At 41.6% G+C, this 21174-nt stretch overlaps 1 protein-coding gene across 9 annotated transcripts in view; it reads left to right on the top strand.

Moving 5' to 3' along the window:
• LOC119955512 (zinc finger protein 11-like) overlaps nucleotides 1-21174 on the top strand; it is a 78037-nt gene that overhangs the window by 34656 nt on the left and 22207 nt on the right. For 8 of the 9 annotated variants that reach the window (XR_005458488.1, XM_038781771.1, XM_038781775.1 and 5 more), the window contains 11 exons: nucleotides 1845-1901; nucleotides 2060-2152; nucleotides 3114-3206; nucleotides 5571-5657; nucleotides 5869-5955; nucleotides 7114-7188; nucleotides 8856-8951; nucleotides 9969-10046; nucleotides 15135-15305; nucleotides 15876-15959; nucleotides 16069-16137. Coding sequence is in view for 8 of the 9 variants with exons in the window: in XM_038781771.1 (XP_038637699.1) it covers nucleotides 1845-1901; nucleotides 2060-2152; nucleotides 3114-3206; nucleotides 5571-5657; nucleotides 5869-5955; nucleotides 7114-7188; nucleotides 8856-8951; nucleotides 9969-10046; nucleotides 15135-15305; nucleotides 15876-15959; nucleotides 16069-16137 (990 nt within the window). In the remaining variant the exon portion in view is untranslated. The remainder of the gene's footprint in view (nucleotides 1-1844; nucleotides 1902-2059; nucleotides 2153-3113; nucleotides 3207-5570; nucleotides 5658-5868; nucleotides 5956-7113; nucleotides 7189-8855; nucleotides 8952-9968; nucleotides 10047-15134; nucleotides 15306-15875; nucleotides 15960-16068; nucleotides 16138-21174) is intronic. The other variant, XM_038781772.1, reaches the window with a different exon arrangement.

Genomic DNA, 21174 nt, shown 5'->3' with positions numbered 1-21174 from the left:
ATTGTTACTGTACTGAGGTAGTCCTACACTTTGAGGCACTTTCTTTTGGACGAAATGTTAAACCAAGGCCCTGTCTACCTCTCGGGTGAATACAAAATATCCCATTCTATGATTCGGGGCAGTTCTTCTCTGGTGTCATGGCTAATATTTCTCCTTTACCATCATCACAATATTATCTGATCATTGTCATACTACTATATGGGGAACCTTGCTGTGCTCAAATTGGCTGCTATGTTTCCTAAATAATAACTTCAAAAATATGATTTTGACTGTAAGGCATTTTAGGACATCCTGAGCTCGTAAAAAACACTCTACAAGTGCAAGTTCCTCCTGGATAGACATGTAGTGGGTGTGTTGTTCTGAAATGGGAGGCGGAGGCATATTGTTGGAGCAGAGTTCATGGAGGTGTTTTCATCAGTATTTAGCCATATCTGGGAATACTTAGATTTGCCACGGGATACTGGAAATACAAACAGCTCCATTTGTTTACCTTGATGAACACAAAATAAACAGCCCATAAAATTAATTGATGGCATGGAATCAAAAAGAATTTGAAACATCTCTGCATTTGACAGTGAAGTGTTTCAAACTAAACTTCAAAAACTTTTCAAATATTGACATCCAAAAATATGCATGTTGGGAACTATGCATTTGGTCACACTATAAATTAGTGAAAATGTAATTAAAAAAATTAATTTCAAAATGAATTTTTCCCCAATGACTTATTTTACTATTGAATCTTTGGACATAGTGAAAACCTGCGCAAGTGCTTCCAACTAAGTTTCTGACACCTCAGTAGCTCACACACATTATCCTGACTTGGAATTATATCATAATTCCTTTACTGCCGCTGGATCAGAATCCTGGAACCCCCTTCCTAACTGCACTGTGGGTATGCCTGCCCCAGATGTACTCCAGCAGTTCAAGAAGGCAGCCCACAATCACCTTCTTGGGTAATTAGGGACAGACAACAAATGCTGGGCTTGCCAGCGAAACCCACATCCCATGAAATACAAAAAATCCTGATAAGTGATTTATAATTACGTAGAAGTCACTCTAAAAACTATTGTCATAATTATTTGCTGTAATCAAGCCTTAATTTGTGAGAAAGAAACTTCAGAAATCAATTGTTTATAGATAAAATGGTGACAGCAAGGTTGAGGGTATTTTAGAGTTGTATATGTTATTTCAGGACAACCTGCATATTTAAAAAGGACTCTCCTGGCTTGAGGTAGATGTGCTTTCCTTCCTAGGTAGGAAAAATGAAAATGAAATGGAGGGTGGACTCACTGAAGTGGACAACATAGGTGGTGTGTTGAAAAAGGAGGTTGTGGTCAACTGTGGTAGTTTAAAATTGCAGTCAGCCAAATCAGGGCATTAAAGGAGTGGGTAACACTCGATTATAACTGCCTCTTAACCCCTGGCAAGATTGGTGGTGAGGGCTGAAGGTGGAGTTACAATTGATCTCATTGTTTACATGGCACATGCATTACCACAGATGGCACCAATATGAAGATTAGTTGGAGAAATGGTTACCATCACACAAATCCAAATTAGTTTGTGAAACATCCGAGTGCTATTTACTATGAAACAATTTGGTGCTGGAATAAATGCATGTGTAAGAGAATACATTTTTTGTTACATTTACCTCAAATATCTTTAGAACCAAATGTGTGTGCATTTGAGTTGTATTAAAAATGATACCATATACAAAAGCATCAACTGATCACAGGTTGCGATTCATTGGTTCATGTAACTCACATTAAAATACAGTTGAATGTTGAAATGTAAACAGAACTACATAAAGTTTTAACAATTAACTGTTTACATTTCCTTATCAATAGGAATGGTGCTTTCTTCTGCTTCCAGTATAAAAGCTTTGATTTCACAAAAGCTCTTTGGTATGTTGCTGGATGTTTTATTTTTTCCTTGTATTTTTTCTTTACTATACAAAGAGATGAAATCTTTAATTTAATTTTATGGAAACTAGTTTATAAAATATATTCAAAGTTTAATTGCGCTGACACTTTAAACTTTTTTTCATGTGTCTTTGTTTTAGATAGATCTGGAAAATTGTGTCCTCAAAAGGAGCTTAATCCAATGTCAGAGTCCAAGCCAATTATGGTGAAGAAGGAAAAAGCTAGTCCCTTCAGTAAGCCGTCTCATTTTGGGTGCATGAGAACATTATCTGCATCTCAAATGTTTAATGGGCAGATCAGATTTCCCAGCCCCACCTCCCCACCATTGCCTCTTATGGGATTTTCCTGTCCCGCTAATGTCTGCAGCGTTTTACATGGTTCGCCCATCTGCCACCGGAGAACCCACGAGGGGATCACCTTCAGAGGGACCGGAAGATCCCGCTGGTGTGAACGGTTGGAAAATCAGTTTAATATTTGATCCTTGTATTTAAGTCTCTTCATGGTTTTGTCCCCCTTGATATTTTCAAAATACCCCTTCCCATTTGCCCAAATCTATTCCTTTGCTTCTCGTCTCTTTTGCCCCATGTCCTTTACCTCACCATGGGAAGTGTGGCATCACTTGGCTCGGCTCCATGCTCTGGAACTCTATCCGCATCTCTGCAAGATCACCTTTAAAACCCATTTCAGATAAAGTGTTTCCCTGCCAAATATCTTTTTTGGCACAGGATTTATGTTTGAACAGTTTATTTATATTCAAAGGCAAAGTAAAAATGTAAAATGTCATCATGAAAAAGGTTTTTAAAATTATCATTCAAGGGCAACTTGCAGCAAAGTTTTATTGATATTTGTAGGATAAAGTTAGCTGCTATTTAAAGTTAATCTTTATCAGGGAGTAAAATGCAAATTTTGGAAATGCTCAGGTCACATAACATCTGTGCAATGGGGCTTTTATCACAACTAGGAAACAACATGGATGAATAATGAACAAAGTAAGGCTAAAGGAAAAACACACGAAACACAGGAAAAATAAGCAAGCTGTAAAGAACAAATGTCACTTCTGTGAAAGGTTCACGCCTGAATTGTTAGTTTATTTGTTTTCACCACAGATGATGCATCATCTGCCTTTGTTTCATACTTTCATTATTTGCAGCAATTTGCTTTCTCATATATAGAAAACAAATCAATCTATTTCAGATTCATGGCAAGAGAAATTTCACCACAAAGAATGCGGCTCAGTGACAGAATCCAGGCTATCAGTTATAAAGAAAAAGGAAGCTGTTCCCTATTGTGAGTTCTATAAAATAATTACAATTTCTCCTTGGTAACCATTAGCATTGATTTAAAAAATTACATTAAAAATCTTTTGTTGGGTTATTTGAGTACCGTAAACTCAGGTCCAACAGGCGGTTATTGATAAATCATCTTCTGCTGTCCCTTTGGTTCTGAAGCTCAAACTACAGCCTCCTGACACATTTCAGTTTCTTCCAACACTTGTCCCAAAGCTTGGCCAACATGTTAACAGTAAAATGCCACACATATCTAGGGATCCCAGGTCTCGGTTGTCTTTCACTACACATGCTTCTGAGTGCTACCCATTGTGTCCATTCTCCTTGGGAGAAGGCAAGTGGGAACAATGGCTTCTCATTTTGGTTGCATTATCTCCTTTGTACCAGTACTCGACTAAATCTTTCATAGGAAACTGAAGGGATTGGTTTTTACCAGGCAAGGTACAGATGCGTAATTTTAAGTTGTACATAGGACCTAGGAGGTTTTGTTTAAGGTAATGCAATTTTGTGCTTTATAAACTGGGACTTAGTACGAGTATGGAACAATCACCAATTTTCTTAGCCTTCAGCCCTCACAGGAAGGCATGAATTAGATGCACAATGATTCCTGCTGTGGTTCATTCCAATAATGTTCCTTAGTCCAAGCTCAGTATGATACCCCTCTTGTGCAATGTTAAAGTAGCCTTTTCATTTTCCTGCACTTGATACTCCTGTAGTTTCTTGGAATGGAAACACAAAACTGTGTGCCATAAATCAATGTGAACTACATACAGCCCCAGTTGTACCTAACAGATGCCCAATATGAGCTTGAAGAGACCAGTTGAAGCCAGAATCAGCTGGCTGCACAATTTAACTGCCAAAATGGTTCTTGGCTGCAATAATGAGAGATTGTGATCCAGAATAAATTTCAGATTGGATGTTTACTTACACTTTTCTAAAATTGGAGTGCACATTCTCAGAGGAGGAATTACAACAGGCTTCATTGGGTTTGGGCAAAATGCCATCTGCTATTACAAAATACCATTAGCAGTTGTCTGATAAGTGAGAAAAAAACTCATTGCTCCCCCACTCCACCCCGGACAGAAATGACAAGGGATAAAATATAAATATTTATCAGATCATTGTGTGTGGGAGCTAACTATGCACAAATTGACTGCTACATTTCCTATATTACAACAGTGTCTAGGTGCTGGATTCTTCCGTCCTATCCGCCGCAAGAATGCCATGGGTGAGAGGCGGACAATGGAGAAGTCCATTGACCTCAGGCGGGATTCTCCAGTCACCGGGCGGACGCGGCCAGATAATCCCACCCTAGATTTCAGAAGCACTCCACTGGCGATGAAGTGCTTTGGAAAATCCTGATGTCATGAAAGATGGATAGAAATGCAAATTTTCTTTCCACCAGAAGGATAACATTACCTATTTTCAAAGATAGTCCTTGGAAGGAATGAAAGGTGGAAAAATATTGTTGAGAGACCTGCTCAGATTAAAAGTAATGATAGCTGCTTTTTGCTGTGAGACTGGAACATGATTTGTCTTAAATTCCGCATAGCATTACTCATTCTGCATGCAAACGGAGTACAGACAGGATTACGCCCAACAAAATAAATTGAGTTATTTGCTCCAGAATCACCAAGGAAATGTTCAACACTCGTGTCTTAAAACTTATTATTCATAGTTGAACATTAATTTTCTATAGTGGACTTCAATACTAGCAAAGAACTGTCTGATCATTAGAACCCACTTATTGAGAGGTTGGATTTATCTGAAAAATCAAATCCAATAAATATCTGGAAGAGAATAAAATATCATCAATTGTTTCTGTTGCCATGTGATTTTGATACTTTTCATACTCCTGCATAACACAAGTCAGCGTAACATAAGTGTGATGGAATATTCTCCACTTTCTTGGATAGGTGCAGTACCCACAACACTCAAGAAGCTTGACACCATTGAGGATAAAGCAGCCCGCTTGATTGCTACCACTTCCACAAACATTGACTTCCTCCACCATTGACCCATTGTGGTAGCAGCAGTGTGCACCATCTACACGATGGACTGCTGCAACCCAAAGCTCCTTCGACAGCAACTTTCAAATCCGTAAACACCATCACCTGCAAGTTCCCTTCCAAGGCGCACACCAGCCCGACTTGGAAATATATCGCCATTCCCTCACTGTTGCTGTGTCAAAATCCTGGAATTCTCATATCTGTTGATTGACATTAGAGCTAGTGAGCCCGGTTTATAGAATAACTCACTCTCTGATTCACCTGTGAACTCTGTTTCAAGAGATGCAGTAACTGCTATGTTCAAGACAAGTTACAAATGCTGTGCAGATTACTGATCAAAGTTTTTATAAATCTAGGTGTAGCAGAAAAAGTAAGTCCACTTTCAGATTTCATCGATACCTCAAGAGATCCTCCCCTCGCAATACGACCAAGACTACTCCCAGGTAACATTGATTATAGTCCTCATATTGCTCTATTCTGTTTGTTTTATATGCAGTATGTACACGCACAGCAACACATCGAAAGCCTTCTGAACATTTATTAAAGTTGCAAAACGCAATGCAACATCAAAATGTTCTGTGAGATCTATGATGTTCTCTGTATTCAGATGAAATTAAGTCACAACACTGAAACATCACACTCTTGTATTCGCAGATTGTTTTTTCTCATGTGAAATCTGTGGGAAGAAGTACAAATATAAGTCCAGTTTCTGGAAACACATCGAGGACCATAAAAACTATGGTGAGTACAGCATACTTGGTGGTCTGAAGGAAGCAGAGAGCATTGGCAAGTTTAAGTTGCTGCTGGATATTTATTGGAGAAAGAAGAACTGAGGGGTGGAAGAGATATAATGCAGTATTTTATGAACATCTTGACAGATGGATCACAGTGATCTTTATTATTTTCTATTTCTTGTGAAGATTCACTGGCATTTGCAGAGATCCTTGTGTATTCCTATATATTAAGGACTGGTTGAGCACAGTGGGCTAAACAGGTGGCTTGTAATGCAGAACAAGGCCAGCAGTGCGGGTTTAATTCCCGTACCGGCCTCCCCGAACAGGCGCCGGAATGTGGCTCGGGGCTTTTCACAGTAACTTCATTGAAGCCTACTTGTGACAATAAGCGATTATTATTATTATTATTAAATGAAGCCATTCAATACTGCTGCCCGTGTCCTAGCTCTCACCAAGTTCTGCTCACCCTTTTCTCATGTGCTTGCTGAATTATGTGGAGTCATGATTAAGCAATGCCTAGATTTTAAAATTCTGACTCTTGTTTTCAAACCCCCCCCCCCATGACTTGCTCTTCCTTATTTCTGTATGCTCCACCAGTCTCACAGTACCCCTCCCCTCTTCCCCATGTTGTGACCCCCTTGATTTTAATAGTTTCACCATTGGTGGCTGTCTTTAGGTGCCTACGCCCTACACTCGGGAATGCCCTCCTAAATTTCTGTTTCTCTACTTCTTATTCCTTTAATAGTTGTGTGAAACTTGCCTTTTTGACCAAACCGGTTGTCACTTAACCTAATATCTCCTTATGCGCCTCTTGCCAAATTTTGTTTGGCAATGCTTGCAATGCACCTTGAAATGTTTTAATACATTAAAGGTGCTATGGAAATCGCAACAGATTTTTTGATTATTCAAATTAAAAATGGAACTTACCATTTTGGGTGTGCTTGTTAAAATGACTGTTCTTGGGGTATAGTATTGCTTGTGCATGATACAGTATTTACACTAGTTTGCTCCTTATTGAAATTATTCCTCAATTCTGCTGTTAATATGAATATTTTTGTGGAATTGCAGATGAAGTTCTATAATTGCCAACAGAAAAAGCATTTAGAACATTTGTTTAATGCTCAGTGCTATTTTGTTAAGCTATGCTGTAACATTTTTTTTCTAGTTGTTGATGGTACGATTTCTGGTCAAGGCTGGAGTCAAATAGCTGGATCACAGATGGCTGAAAAACAAGCTCATAGTAAGTCCAATACAATTATACTTGAAACTAATTTTAATTATATGATTTGTTGAAGGTTTCTTGTGTTTGAGATCTATATTGCTAAATGCCAGTGATGAAATGAATTTTCCACTTTCACCATCTTCACCATCAAGCCCTCGGAGGGCAGGTTTAGCTTTACTCTGCCGCAGAAAAATACTCCCGACTGTATTACTTTAAATGTTTCCATTTTCTTTAGCAGTAAGAAGAGTGAAGGCTAAAGCAGTCAAAATCTAAACTGGGATTGCAGAATAGGATACCAGGCTGAAAGAATACGCTATTCTCTTTATCTACAGCAAGGTTGAGGAGAGGCTTCATTACATCTAAATAAATGAAGAGACTGTACAAAATGGACAGAATATGCCAGATTGAGTTCAAATTAGGGAGCTACTGGCAAAAAAGGTTTTTTTCCTAGAGGTTATTGATTAAGTCACCATTTAATTCACTGAGGTCACACTGTAGTTGTTCAGAAGGGCAGTTAGTTGCTTTTCTCAGACAAGTAAAATACAAAGGGTGCGAGACTTGGGCTTGTACCTTGGATCAAGGTGAGTGCTTGGTGTGTAGCAATAAGCATCTTAATGTGTTAGAAGACTCAGCCAAAAACTGATTTATATTCAATGACATTCAGACCATAAAGTTAGCTGAAGGAAATTAATTGGCTTTTCTTATTGCTAATGGTCTTATCCATTGACAGTCTTTCACCCTATAGGGGAGAATATCCGTTTTGAGAATGGTTTTCATTGGGCAAATGAAACACTAATGAATGGTTGGGTCTGGATGTGCTTTTTTGTGCAGTTCGATGTACTAGGTTTTTTATTAAGTCGTACTTCAAATGTAAGGGAATGGCTGTAGCCATATTATCAGCTTGTCTTTTGATAATTGCAGTACTAATGTTCCAGGGCCGAATTTCAGCTTGTAAGCAACGCAAACAAATTCCTATCAAGCTTCAATTGTTTGGAGAGCCCTCAGCTTTGAAGTGTTTTTGTTTCCCATTACAACATTTATAAACATTTACCTTTTCACCCACACTACTTTATTTTTTGGGGGGAGGGGTTGCAGTGGGAGCTGATGCAGAGTAGTGGTCCCTGAATTGATCATCTTTCTACCAGTCTCTTAGTTCTCAAGATGGGTTTGCTGGGAACTATTGCTATGTTTCCCAGCAATATGCCTTTAACACTAATTTAGTATTCTTATCAAAGGTGATAAGGGATTGCCACTTGTCAGAAAATTGAGTCCATCGAGAAGCTACCCTTGCATCTGTATTTCTGCTTAAACTGAACTTGCTTCACTAACAATGTCAGTCACACTTTCACTAACTTACTCCAAAAAATAGTTTGCTGTTAACCACTTATATGCTCAGTAAGAAGTCTTACAACACCAGGTTAAAGTCCAACAGGTTTGTTTCAAACACGAGCTTTCGGAGCACTGCTCCTTCCACCTGAGGAAGGAGCAGTGCTCCGAAAGCTCGTGTTTGAAACAAACCTGTTGGACTTTAACCTGGTGTTGTAAGACTTCTTACTGTGCTCACCCCAGTCCAACGCCGGCATCTCCACATCAGTTATATGCTGACACTGAATTACTGCTTCACCAGCTTTTATTTTTTAATGATTAGTGTGATGTATTATAATAAAACGCGCTGTCCTTTACAGATAGTGAACAGTCCATCAGAAAAATTATAATCGACGTCCAACATCATAATTTACTGCCTATTAGAGATGATAAACAGCAGATGCAAACTGTAAACAGTAAGTCACATCTTTAATGCCTTTGTTTAAAGCATTTTTCCCTCCCCTTTGTCTGGTTCCTGCTCTTGGTGTATGCAGGCAAGCTTTCTCATGAATTGGCTTATTCTGCTCTTGAACTGGTTACTGGAATTTGTATGAGATGGAGCAGGATGACTCGCATCCCTCTGATTAGCTAATGTTTCCCAGTGGTCCACAATGGTGAAGCTTCAGTCTCAGTTCCTATCATTTCCTGATGCTCCCATCTTTCTGAGGTTGATAAATCAGCATGTGGCAAACCATAGGCATAAACAATCTCTCTTCATTTGACTTCCTACACAGTGGAGGAGCATCATCACATTCTGAGCCTATCATTAATACTTAAGTATTAAGCTTTATTAGCTTTGACAAAGAGTCATCCAGACTCAAAACATTAGCTCCCCTCTCTCTCCACAGATGCTGTCAGACCCGCTGAGATTGGCCAGTCTTTTCTGTTTTTGTTTGCGATTAATACTTACGTGTTCTACACATTTCACCATTGAGACAAAACTCATGCGGAAGTTCTGATTACAAAAGAATCTGTGGTGATACCACAAAAATGTTTAGGCAAAATGCAGTGTAAAACAAATTATGGCAACTATATTAACTGTTGAAGAAAATCTGCTGCACATTACTATACTAGATCATTGACCATTAACCCACTATTTACTGTAAGTAACCTTTTGTCAGGAATAAGACATTTCAGTGTTGAGCTATTTAATGTAGCTTGATGCTAGCAAATCAGCCACACCTTAATTCACAGAATGCAAATGTAATTTTGATGACTTGCAGATCCCAACATACCTCTAGACCCAGTTAAATTATCAGTCAGAGTTCGTTGTCAGCTTAGTTTCTACAGTTCTTACCATTTAACAAAACTGACAAATGATAAAATTCTACTTACACACAAATCAATAGTTTATGAAATAATATTTGGAGCTTATTTATATTCAAGTTCTTTTCATTTTTTTCTACATAAAGATTAACTTGTCTGTATTGCAGAAGGACAAATAATTCTTGATTCTGATCACAAGCACATGCTTTACAATGATCCCATTCACGACCCAGACTTATCCATAGGTAAGGCTGAATTTCCTTACTGTTTTTGAATATTGAGAAATGTTTACGGTGCAGTATTTTAAGGATCTGTCTATTGGCCAATATTAATGATTAATGGCGACCATCATTCACCTCTTCATTCAGCACATGCCAGGTAAAGATGGTACCGGCTGGCTGAGCTTGTGTAGCTCTTCAGTATGCTTAAATGTTTACAATCAGAAAAAGAACGAAGACACGACTGCAGCCCGTTGAAAAGTTGCAACTTACCATTTAGTGCAAATACAATGTAACGGGAGCAGCGGATTTAGTTCTCATGTTCCCTTACGGTGGCATGGTGTTAAGCCAAAGTCAAACTAAAACCCGTTAGACAAAATTAAAGCTGAAATTTCTGTAAGGAAAATAACTCTAGTTAGTTGGTACCAACCTTTGGAACCAATGTTGTCAATTACATAATTTTTTAGTTGTCATCAATTGCTAGCTTGTTATTTTTGAACATGTCCTATGACCTTATAAAACGATAAGAAGTGAAACAGTAATTCAGATTTTTGTTAGACAATAAAAGTAGAAAAAAAATATAAGAAAAGCAAATTTTATGGCAATCTATTTTCAAGAGGAAAAAGTGCAATTTGCCAAACTTTGTGAAACAGGTTTAAAATCATTTCTCCTACAGTTTCAAATAAAATACGAAATTCAAATCGAGATTAAATTTAAATTATTTCTCAGATTAAATATAACCTGTACATCTCTTCCATGAGAAGGATTTCCTTTTGCCTTTTCTCCCTCTTCCCATCACAACTGCCACACCGGCAGCTCTGCTTTTTATAGTAACAGCCACAGTTGATGTAGGAGTACAGAGTGAAAGTTGTCATACTGTGAAAGACATAGAAACAAAGCTGTATACAGCACAGAAAGGAACCATTTGGGCCTATTGAGACTGCGCTGGTCCGATCAGAGAACAATCCAGCTGTCTCCCAGTCCCACTCTTTCCTGCATACACGTGCAATCTTTTTCTCCAATCTTCTCCCAATATTTATCCAGTCCCTTTCGCAGAATACCATTGAATCTGTCTCTATCACCCTAACTGGCTTAATTCTAACAACTTGTTATGTAAAATAAGTTATTTTTATTCAGGGCATTTTCAATTTATATACAAAACATGGGAAATGATTATCTTTATACACTTGTCGTAATACAGAACAAATCCCTGCATCCCTCTTAACGGCCCACATGCTACACTTTATACTTGGAACACAAGACAATGATATCCCTGAACAGAAACAAACCCCCCCCCAACCACCACCCACGTAGACCACTCCTTAAAGAAGGCGCTGAACAATCTCCATCTTGAGAAAACCCCCTCCTCGGCCCCTCTAATTTTTCCAAATGTAAAAATTCTGCCAAGTCACTCACCCACCCTGCTGCTTTGGGTGGCTCCAGAGCCCACCAGCAAGATCCGCCTCGGGGCCATCAGGGAGACAACTGCACTCCCGGATCCTCCCAACACCCCAAATATCGGGCTCAGTGCCATCCTCACTCCCAAAACCTCCAACATAACCTGTGAAAAAGCCTGCCAAAACTCCACTAACTCCGGGTAAGACCAGAACATGTGAGTGTGGTTTGCCAGCCCCCTTGAGCACCACCCACATTTATCCTCCACCCTCGGTAAAAACGAAGTCATGTGCAACTCCATGCACCACTTTGACTTGAATTAGGCTCAATCTTGCACAAGAGGTCAAATTTACATTACACAGGTGTTTGCCCCCACATCCGCCCATGCCAGCTCTTCTCCCACTTCCGTTTTACCTCTTCCACTGAGGCTTCCTCTCCATTAACTCCCCATAAATATCCGAGGCCCTACCTTACCCTATCTTGTCCTCAGACATAATCTTTTCCAGCAACGATGGGAGTGGCAGCCTCGGAAATGTGGTCAACTCCTTCACGAAGTCCCTGATTTGCAAATATCGAAACCCGTTACCCCATGGCAACTCAAACGTCTCCACTAACTCTGCAAACCTGCCCTCCACGAACAAACCCCTGAACCTCTCTATCCCCTCCCACTACCATGCCTGAAACGTTGAATCCAACTCTTCTGAGATAAATTTATGATTATCACAAATCAGCAACCACAGCGTCACACCCTCAATCCTTCAATGTTGCATGCACTGATTTCAGACCCTGAGCGACACAACCACCACCATTTGGCTGTCGAGAACAGAAAAGGTGCCAACACCAGTGCCCTCAAATTCGACCCCCTCCACAATGCCTCCTCCATCTACACCCCCACCAACCCTTCCCTCATGACCCACTTCCGAATCTTCTCCACGCTCGCCGCCCAATAGTAATTCAGCAAACTTGGCAAACGCCAACACTGGTCTCTGCCTGTCCCTCTCCGAAAACACCTTCCTAACCCAAGGTATCTTGGATTTTATATATAAAAACCGAAATTAATCTATTTACCTTCACAAAAAAGACTTGGGGACAAAAATCGGGAGAATCTGAAAGACAAACAGAAATGTCTGTCAGACTGTCATCTTCACAGTCTAACGAAAGAGGGAGAATATCCCACCTCTTGAAGTCATCCCCTCTACCAAATTAGTCATATTCAATTTATGCAACTGAGCCCAACTATGCACCACCCTTATTCCCAGATACGGAAATCTCAATTTGAACAGCCAAAATGGCAACTTCTCCAAACCCCTCCCCTGCATCCGAGCAATAATCAGGAACACCTCTCACTTTCCCACATTGAGCGTATACCCTGAAAACACCCCAATCTCTGTCAATACTCCCATAATCCTATCCATACTAACCACCGGGCCTGTGACATACAGCAGCAAGTTGTCTGCGTACAAGGACACGCGATGCTCTATCTCCCCCCCCCCTCTCTTTATACTCCTGCACCCCGTTGAAGCACCGGGAGCCCTGTACAACATCCTGATCCGACCCCTCTAACCCCAGCCCAAAGCCAGACCGCCCCAACACTTCAAATAAGTAATCCCACTCAACCCGGTCGAACGCCTTACCCGCATCCATAGATATTATTACCATTTCCTCACCCCTTGGGGGTGTCATCACCACATTCAATAATCTCCTAGTATTAGATGATAGCTGTCACCCCTTCACAGACCCAGTCTGGTCCTCTCATAACACTGCTGGCAAACAATTCTCCTTGCGTGTGCCAGCACTTTGGCCAAGAACTTTGCATCCAAATTTAAAAATGGTATCGGATGAAACAACCCACACTCTGGATCCTTATCTTTCTTTAAAATAAGCAAAATAGAATCTTGTGCCAGCATGGGTGGAAGCACCCTCTTATTAAACGGATTGTTAAACATTTCCACTAAGAGAGACCGCAATTCAGTAGCAACCTTTTTTAAAGAATTCTGTTGGAATCCATCTGGGCCCGGGTCCTTCCCAGACTTCATTGATCAGATACACCTCATCACCTCTTCCAACCCCACTGGAGTGCCCAGCACCTGCAACTTTCCCTCCTCTACCATCGGGAAATCCATGCCATCAAGAATCGCCTCAAGCCCAGATCCTCCCCCCCGGGGGGCTCCTAACTTGTACAGACCTCGGTAGAAGGCCTCAAATACTCCATTCACCGTATCTGATTTAGTAACCGCCCTGGTCCCTTATTTTCCCAATCTCCCTCGCAGCTACAGGCTGTCTCCCTATGCTCTTAAAACGTCCCTTTGATCCAGCACAACTGCCCCACTGCCTTCCCGGTAGACAAAAGTTCGAACTCCATCTGGAGCTTCTTCCTCTATTTCAACAACTCCTCCCCCGGGGCCATCAAGTACTTCTGATCCACAGCCAAAATGGCCTTCACCAATCTCTGTCTATCAAACTGCTCCACCTTGATTCTATGTGCCTTGATTGAAATAATCTATCCCCCTAATTACCGCCTTCAGCGTCTTCCACAGAACGGAGGAAGACACTTCCTCACTTTTATTAAGTTCCATATAGGTGCGTCTAGCCACCCCTAACCTCTCACACGCCCCCTTATCTGCCAACAATCTCTCATCCAGCCTCCACTGCGGTTGCTGGGAGTCCCCTTTTCCACACACAGATCTATGAAATGCAGTGCATTATCCAACACCACAATCGCCGAATACTCTGTCCCAACACCATGGGCACCCCGTCCAATATCCCACTCACCATGACATATCTATCCTAAATCCCCCACTATTCTAGTCGGCAAGAAAGCCACCCTCTTAGTCATTAACAATAGTTCCCCTCTCCTTAATACAACACCGAATGGAACACTTGCCAACCCAACCTTTCCTCAACCTTGCTTCTGTACACTTTCCAAAGCCTTCATGTCCTTTCTAAAGTGTGATGCTTAGAATTAGACATGACGCTCTAGCTGGGCCAAACTAGTGTTTTATATCAGGATAACGCCCAGAATTTGATATTATATGGCATTTCTATATAAAGTTTAGGATCGCATGTGTTCTATTAACTGCTTTATTTACCTGTACCTCCCACGTTCAAGGATTTGTGCACAAGCACCCAGAGGTCTCTTCCCTTGCATCCTTTTAAAATTATACAATCTAGCTTGTATGGTCTCACTTAATTTTTACAACCAAAACTATAACCTCATATTTTGCGGCATTGAATTTCATCTGTCATATGTCTACCCATTCCCTGAGCCTTTGTCCTCATGAAATCGATTATTATTGTTGTCTTTTCAGTGATCACCATTATTCCGTTAAGGGAAGCAAGCTGCACATGTCAAAAACATTTCTGATGAAAATGTTTTTGTGTGAATTTGTGGTTGGTTAAGAGTTTTATGTCCAGTTCACTTGCCTGTAATATATGGGAAAGAGACTCAGTGTTCCAGCAATACCTCAGTTGCTGGAAATCTGAAGCAGAAAATGTTGGAATCATAGTACGTGGAATGACAGAAACACAATTTCTTTTGGAGCAGGAAATGTCCATTGTGCCGAAGCAATCTAATCCGGTCCTGAAGGGATGCCCTAATCTCTTTTTCAGACGGTCAATACCTGCAGCAAATTCAGTTTCTATTTTCCATGCTGTTAGATTGTGTATCAGAGTGCATTTGTATTCAGAGCCTGCTGCATCTGTTATTTTCTTTCCTTACAGGGCTGCTAAATACCTGTCAGTTGTGTGGAACAAGCTTTTCACGAAAGAGCGGACTGGTGGACCACATTCAGTTTGTGCATCAGAGGTATAGGCCCCATGTATGCAGAGTGTGCGATCAGAAGTTCCGTCGACCATCAGAACTCAAAAGACACATCCAACGACGTCATGACAGTAAGTCTCAACTTCAACGGAGGAATCCATCAGGAATCTTTTCTTTCCAAAAATTTCGACCAGGCCTTGATACAATGTGAATGCTGGAAATGTGCTGCTAATGCCCAGCATTTCCCTTGCCTTTCTTTCTCAAGTTAATGCAGAGATAGTGCTGTTCCCAATTTGATTACATTCTGAACCAGTAATTTGAATGACTTTCATGCAGTGAAATAATCATCAATTGCATTACAATTCTGAATTAATAATTTCCTTTGTGATTTTATGGTTTGGTAATTCACTTACTTAAAGGCTCAGCATATCATATAATCTTGGGTGTCTCAGATCATCATCTTTAGATTCAAAAATTATCACCTTTTGTTGAAATGCTAACAAGAAATTATTTAACTAAGTTAAATTTAATTATTTTTTAGATTTTTATAAATAACATTTTATATTTTTTTCATTATAATTTAAAATTCAGTTCAGTCATCACCTTGGAAATATTTTAAGGCATTGGGTTTACTGCATATCTTTAGTGTAGCGCATGATTCCACCGTGAAGCATTATTGTCCAATTGCTTCTGGTTTACAGATTGCTCATCTGATATCCAAATTAGCGATGTTACATCTCTGGAAAGAGCCTATATTGTTAAAAATGGGCCGTTGGGAATTCCAGGTATGTTACTAATCTGCTTTGTTTAAAGGTACAAGCTATGCAGAAAACTCTTGATTTAATATTTGCTTCAGCGCCTTTCTTTTCTTTTGTGGGTTTTTCTGACCCTCAGCATCTCAGAAAAGAACAACCAATGTGAATGAGAAAGCTGGAAACACGCTTCTGAAAGTTTTGTCCCATGGTAAGTTTTATTTCTGTTTTCTATCTTTCAACAATAGCCATTAGGTGTCAGTCTTGGCTCACTGGGAACAGGCTCTTGTCAGAGTCAGAAGGCTGTACATTCAAGCCCCATTTCAGAGACTTCACCATGTAATCCAAGTGAAACTTCAGTGCAGTACCGAAGAAGTGTTGCATGATCAAAAGTCCGACCTTCCAGATGAGACATTAAACTGAGGCCCCGCCTGCCCGGTCAGGGTAACATAAAGATGCCATGGCACAATCAGATATCGAAGAAGATAGTTCTCCCAGTATCCTGACCTTTATCTCTCAATCAAAGAACAAAAATAGTGAAATATCGTATTACTTTTTGGGGCCTTGCTATGCCCCAAAATGGCTGCTACATTCTCCAAATCCATAATTTAACAGTAACTCATTAACTGTGAAGTGTGTAGGGATTCCCTGATATAATGAAAGTTAATTACAAGCTATTTCCCCATTCTTTAATCACATCACCAGGCATCTTGCCACTTATTACAGTCATGTGGGGATGTGATTATTTTATTCAGTGCTTATCTCCACTAACCAAGTGAATAATGCTTTTGTCCTACAATATATCAACACCAATAAATTGAGAATTTAGAATTCACCACAGCCTAAAGTATGTATTTGTAGCAAACGTATGTAAAAATGAAGATAATTTTCATTGCAAGACCGAGGTACTGGTGACATTTGTTCACAGATAAAGTGATTGTGTCATTAGGAATCTCAACATATTTAAAACCTCTATGTTTAGAACTGGAATACTTCAATAGCTCCTTTTTACTTTAGTTTTGCATCTTAAAATATTTTATTGAGCTGTAGACCAGGATTCTCCATTCCTGCTGCTAAGATCAGGGGCTGGATTCTCCGATTTTTAAGACTAAGAACAGTAGCGTTTTATGCCCGAAAAAACAGCGCAAAACCTCCACCGATCCCTAGTCTGGTGGGGGGCTAGCAGGTACGCAGTGTAGTGTACCCAACTCTAGCTGCGGATACGCCAGCAGAATTGCCGGGTCCGTGGCCGTGCATGGCGGCGGCCTGCACTGGCCAAGCCGTACAACCTGGCGCTGCTCGCGAGCGGACCCGGCCTGCCAAATAGTGCCCCCCCCCCCCCCCCGGCCAGGCTTGCCACCCCCCGGACCACCCCCAACAGTGCCCCCCGCTAAAGCCCCTTTTGCCCGCGGATTGGCTCCCCCTCCCAACTGTGGCGACGCTGGACTCAGTCCACGCCGGGTTCCCCAATAGCATGTGACCAATGCCATTGGGAACTTGGTCCATTGGGAGCGGGCCTCAGGTGACGTCCTGAGGCCGTCCATACGGCATGTTTTGGATGGGGCGTAACATCGCAAAAGCAGCACCGCCCCCAATTTCAGTGCCATCGAGGATTCTCAGGCAGATCATGATTTCGCCATCAGAGATCGGAGAATCCCGCCCCGAATCCCGATTGGGTTGAGAATCCCGCACCAGGTGGCATACTGGTGGCCAGACTCTGGTCCCATACCACCGGCCATAGCTGGCTTCCTGCAGAGCCTTCCTAGAAATCCCACAACACTTTAAAAGTCTTGAAATCCGCTGACATCCTTTGAAATGTCATCATTCATTCAATTTCTGTCTAGTACCTTTAACTTGCATTTGATTGACATCTTATGGTTTAAATACAGCTGCCAGGAGATTTGTTTATTTATCTTTCCTTTCATGCTTGAATGCATCTGAAGTTCCCTCCATTGATCTTAACTACAATGTTTATAAACATTCTTGTTATGATTGACAGCTGCTGACCACTTCAACAATTCTTTTCTGGGTTAGAAGTGGAAGTGAAATCAGTGTTATGGGTTTTCTAGGAAGGCTCTGACACTCCAAAAACAGCAGTTTTAAAAGCATAGGGCTGAGGGAGCAGATGCGAGGAAAGGTAAAGTGTTCCTGGCTTGATTCTTCAATGAATTGTCTGGTCTGTTCATCAGCTGTCAAGCAGCAGAGTGTAAACAGGTCAGGCCAGAATGAAGATCTTGATCAGAGAACTGACAGATCACCATGTCAAAACTGACATGGGGCAGCAGGGTAGCATGGTGGTTAGCATAAATACTTCACAGCTCCAGGGTCCCAGGTTTGATTCCCGGCTGGGTCACTGTCTGTGTGGAGTCTGCACGTCCTCCCCCTGTGTGCGTGGGTTTCCTCCGGGTGCTCCGGTTTCCTCCCACAGTCCAAAGATGTGCGGGTTAGGTGGATTGGCCATGCTAAATTGCCCGTAGTGTCCTAATAAAAGTAAGGTTAAGGGGGGGTTGTTGGTATAGGGTGGATACGTGGGTTTGAGTAGGGTGATCATGGCTCGGCACAACATTGAGGGCCGAAGGGCCTGTTCTGTGCTGTACTGTTCTATGTTCTATGATCTCCAGGATACCCAGAGCTGAAAGGGGCAGTCCAGACATGGGACCCAATTCCTGGGGGGTCCCAGGGCCAACCAACTCCCAAAACTCCCCCCTGCAGCCTGGCTGTGGCAGAGGGAAACATGAGCAATGGGCCCACTTGGGGTCCATTGTGCCAAGATAAGGTGTCAGTGTCATGGTGCCAGGAGACCGTGCACCGTTGGCAATTCCAGGGGTGGAGCCTGAAGGGGGCTGGCTGCAGTGTGGTGGTGCTGGGTCACCCTCATGCATGCGTGGTGTGGAGGGTGTGACCCATTATTCCTGTGGGGGGGGATGGTTGGAATCCTTGATGAGATATTGAGGGTGCTCCCTTCATCAGCAGAGGGTCAAAATTAGCATTGAATGGTGAGGGTGGGGCTGTCCTTGGACGCTGGGATAGGGGTGCCTGTTCAAAATGGCGGCCCAACCCCAGTAACTGCAGTGAAACTCCCTTGTTCACCGCCATACATATCTTTGCCTAAGAATCCCACCCTGGCAACACTCCTAGCGCCAGCGGGACACAGTCCCATTGTTCCCTTGGCAGGAAAACATTGAATCTGGAACAGAGCTGGCCATAGTATCTTCTATTCAGGTAGTAGATAATAGATTTTGTCTGCCAGCATTACCTGGGCCTTCATAGTTAAAACTTACTTTTAATTTTAATCACTAAACACAATCAGAAACATTTGTCAACCTGTACCTAGCATTTCAGCTTTGTTTTGACCTCATTTGAAAAACTCTCCATTCTTTCTGGCTACCTGTGCATTTACACCTTACTTCGCCCTGCCATTGGGGGCCAGTCCGAAGCTCTCAAATTCCCAATATAAACACCCTTCTGCCTTTTCAATGCCCACTCTTTCTTTAAGACCTTTGTAAAACCCGTCACTTTGACCAGTCTGCTCCTAATTGTTTTTTGCCAGTGCCTTTTTTTGATTCAGTTAAGCACCTTGGGATGTTTTTGCTTTTTAAATGCATGTTATTATTGTATTTTTACATAATTGTGTATAATATTTTATATTTATGATAACCTACTCCTATTCATTCATCTTGCTACATTATTGTTAGCATGATTTTACTGTGCTGTATCAAGCCAGGAAAAATAGTGTAGAGCTTTCTGTCTTACAGATCACTTACCTAAGATTAAGGCAAGTCCTTGGCGGGTCTGATCAAGGAAAACCCCAAGGCTTTTTACTCTATGTGAGAAATAAAAGAATTACCAGGGTGAAGGTAGGGCCAGTCAAGGACAGTAGTGGGAACTTGTGCATGGAGTCAGAAGAAATAGGAGAGGCGTTGAATGAATACTTTTCTTCAGTGTTCACCAAGGAGAGGGGCCATGTTTTTGAGGATGAGAGTGTGATACAGGTGGGTAGGCTGGAGGAGGTAGATGTTCTGAGGAAGGATGTATTAGCAATTTTGAAAAACCTGAGGGTTGACGAGTCCCCTGGGCCAGATGGGATATATCCAAGGATTCTTTGGGAGGCAAGGGATGAGATTGCAGAGCCTTTGGCTTTGATCTTTGGGTCCTCACTGTCCACAGGGATAATGCCAGAGGACTGGAGAGTGGCGAATGTTGTTTCTCTGTTCAAGAAAGGGATTATAGGCCAGTTAGTCTTACTTCGGTGGTCGGTAAGTTAATGGAAAAGGTCCTGAAGGATAGGATTTATGACCATTTGGAAAGATGCAGCTTAATCCGGGATAGTCAACACAGATTTGTGAAGGATTAGTCTTGCCTCACAAATTTGATTTAATTCTTTGAGGAGGTAACTAAGTGTGTCGATGAAGGTAGAGCAGTTGATGTCGTATACATGGATTTTAGTAAGGCATTTGATAAGGTTCCCCATGGTTGGCTCATGAAGAAAGTAAGGAGGTGTGGGATAGAGGGAAATTTGGCCAATTGGATAAGTAACTGACTATCACATAGAAGACAGAGGGTGGTGGTGGATGGAAAATGTTCAGACTGCAGACCAGTTACCAGCGGTGTACCACAGGAATCAGTGCTGGGTCCTCTGCTATTTGTGATTTTTATCAATGACTTGGGGGAGGGGGCTGAAGGATGGGTCAGTAAATTTGCTGATGACACCAAGATTGGTGGAGTAGTGGATGAGGTGGAGGGCTGTTGTAGGCTGCAAAGAGACATTGATAGGATGCAGAGCTGGGTCGAAAAATGGGAGATGGAGTTCAATCCTGACAAATGCGAGGTGATTCATTTTGGTAGAAAAAATTTGAATGCGGATTACAGGGTCAATGGCAGGGTTCTGAGGAATGTGGAGGAACAGAGAGATCTTGGGGTTCATGCCCACAGATCTCTGAAAATTGCCACTCAAGTGGATAGAGCCGCGAAGAAGGTGTATAGTGTGTTAGCGTTTATTAACAGGGGGCTTGAGTTTAAGAGTCGCGGGGTTAAGCTGCAACTATACATGACCCTGGTGAGACCACATTTGGAGTATTGTATGCAGTTCTGGTCACCTCATTATAGGAAGGATGTGGAAGCATTGGAAAGGGTGCAAAGGAGATTTACCAGGATGCTGCCTGGTTTGCAGGATAGGTCTTATGAGGAAAGGTTGAGGGAGCTAAGGCTTTTCTCTTTGGAGCGGAGGAGGATGAGAGGCGACTTAATA

This window comes from Scyliorhinus canicula, chromosome 21 (genome assembly GCF_902713615.1).
Source record: "Scyliorhinus canicula chromosome 21, sScyCan1.1, whole genome shotgun sequence".
Lineage (NCBI taxonomy): Eukaryota > Metazoa > Chordata > Chondrichthyes > Carcharhiniformes > Scyliorhinidae > Scyliorhinus > Scyliorhinus canicula.
The sequence above is the reverse complement of the archived record's forward strand: the minus strand, read 5'-3'. Positions and strand labels throughout refer to the sequence as shown.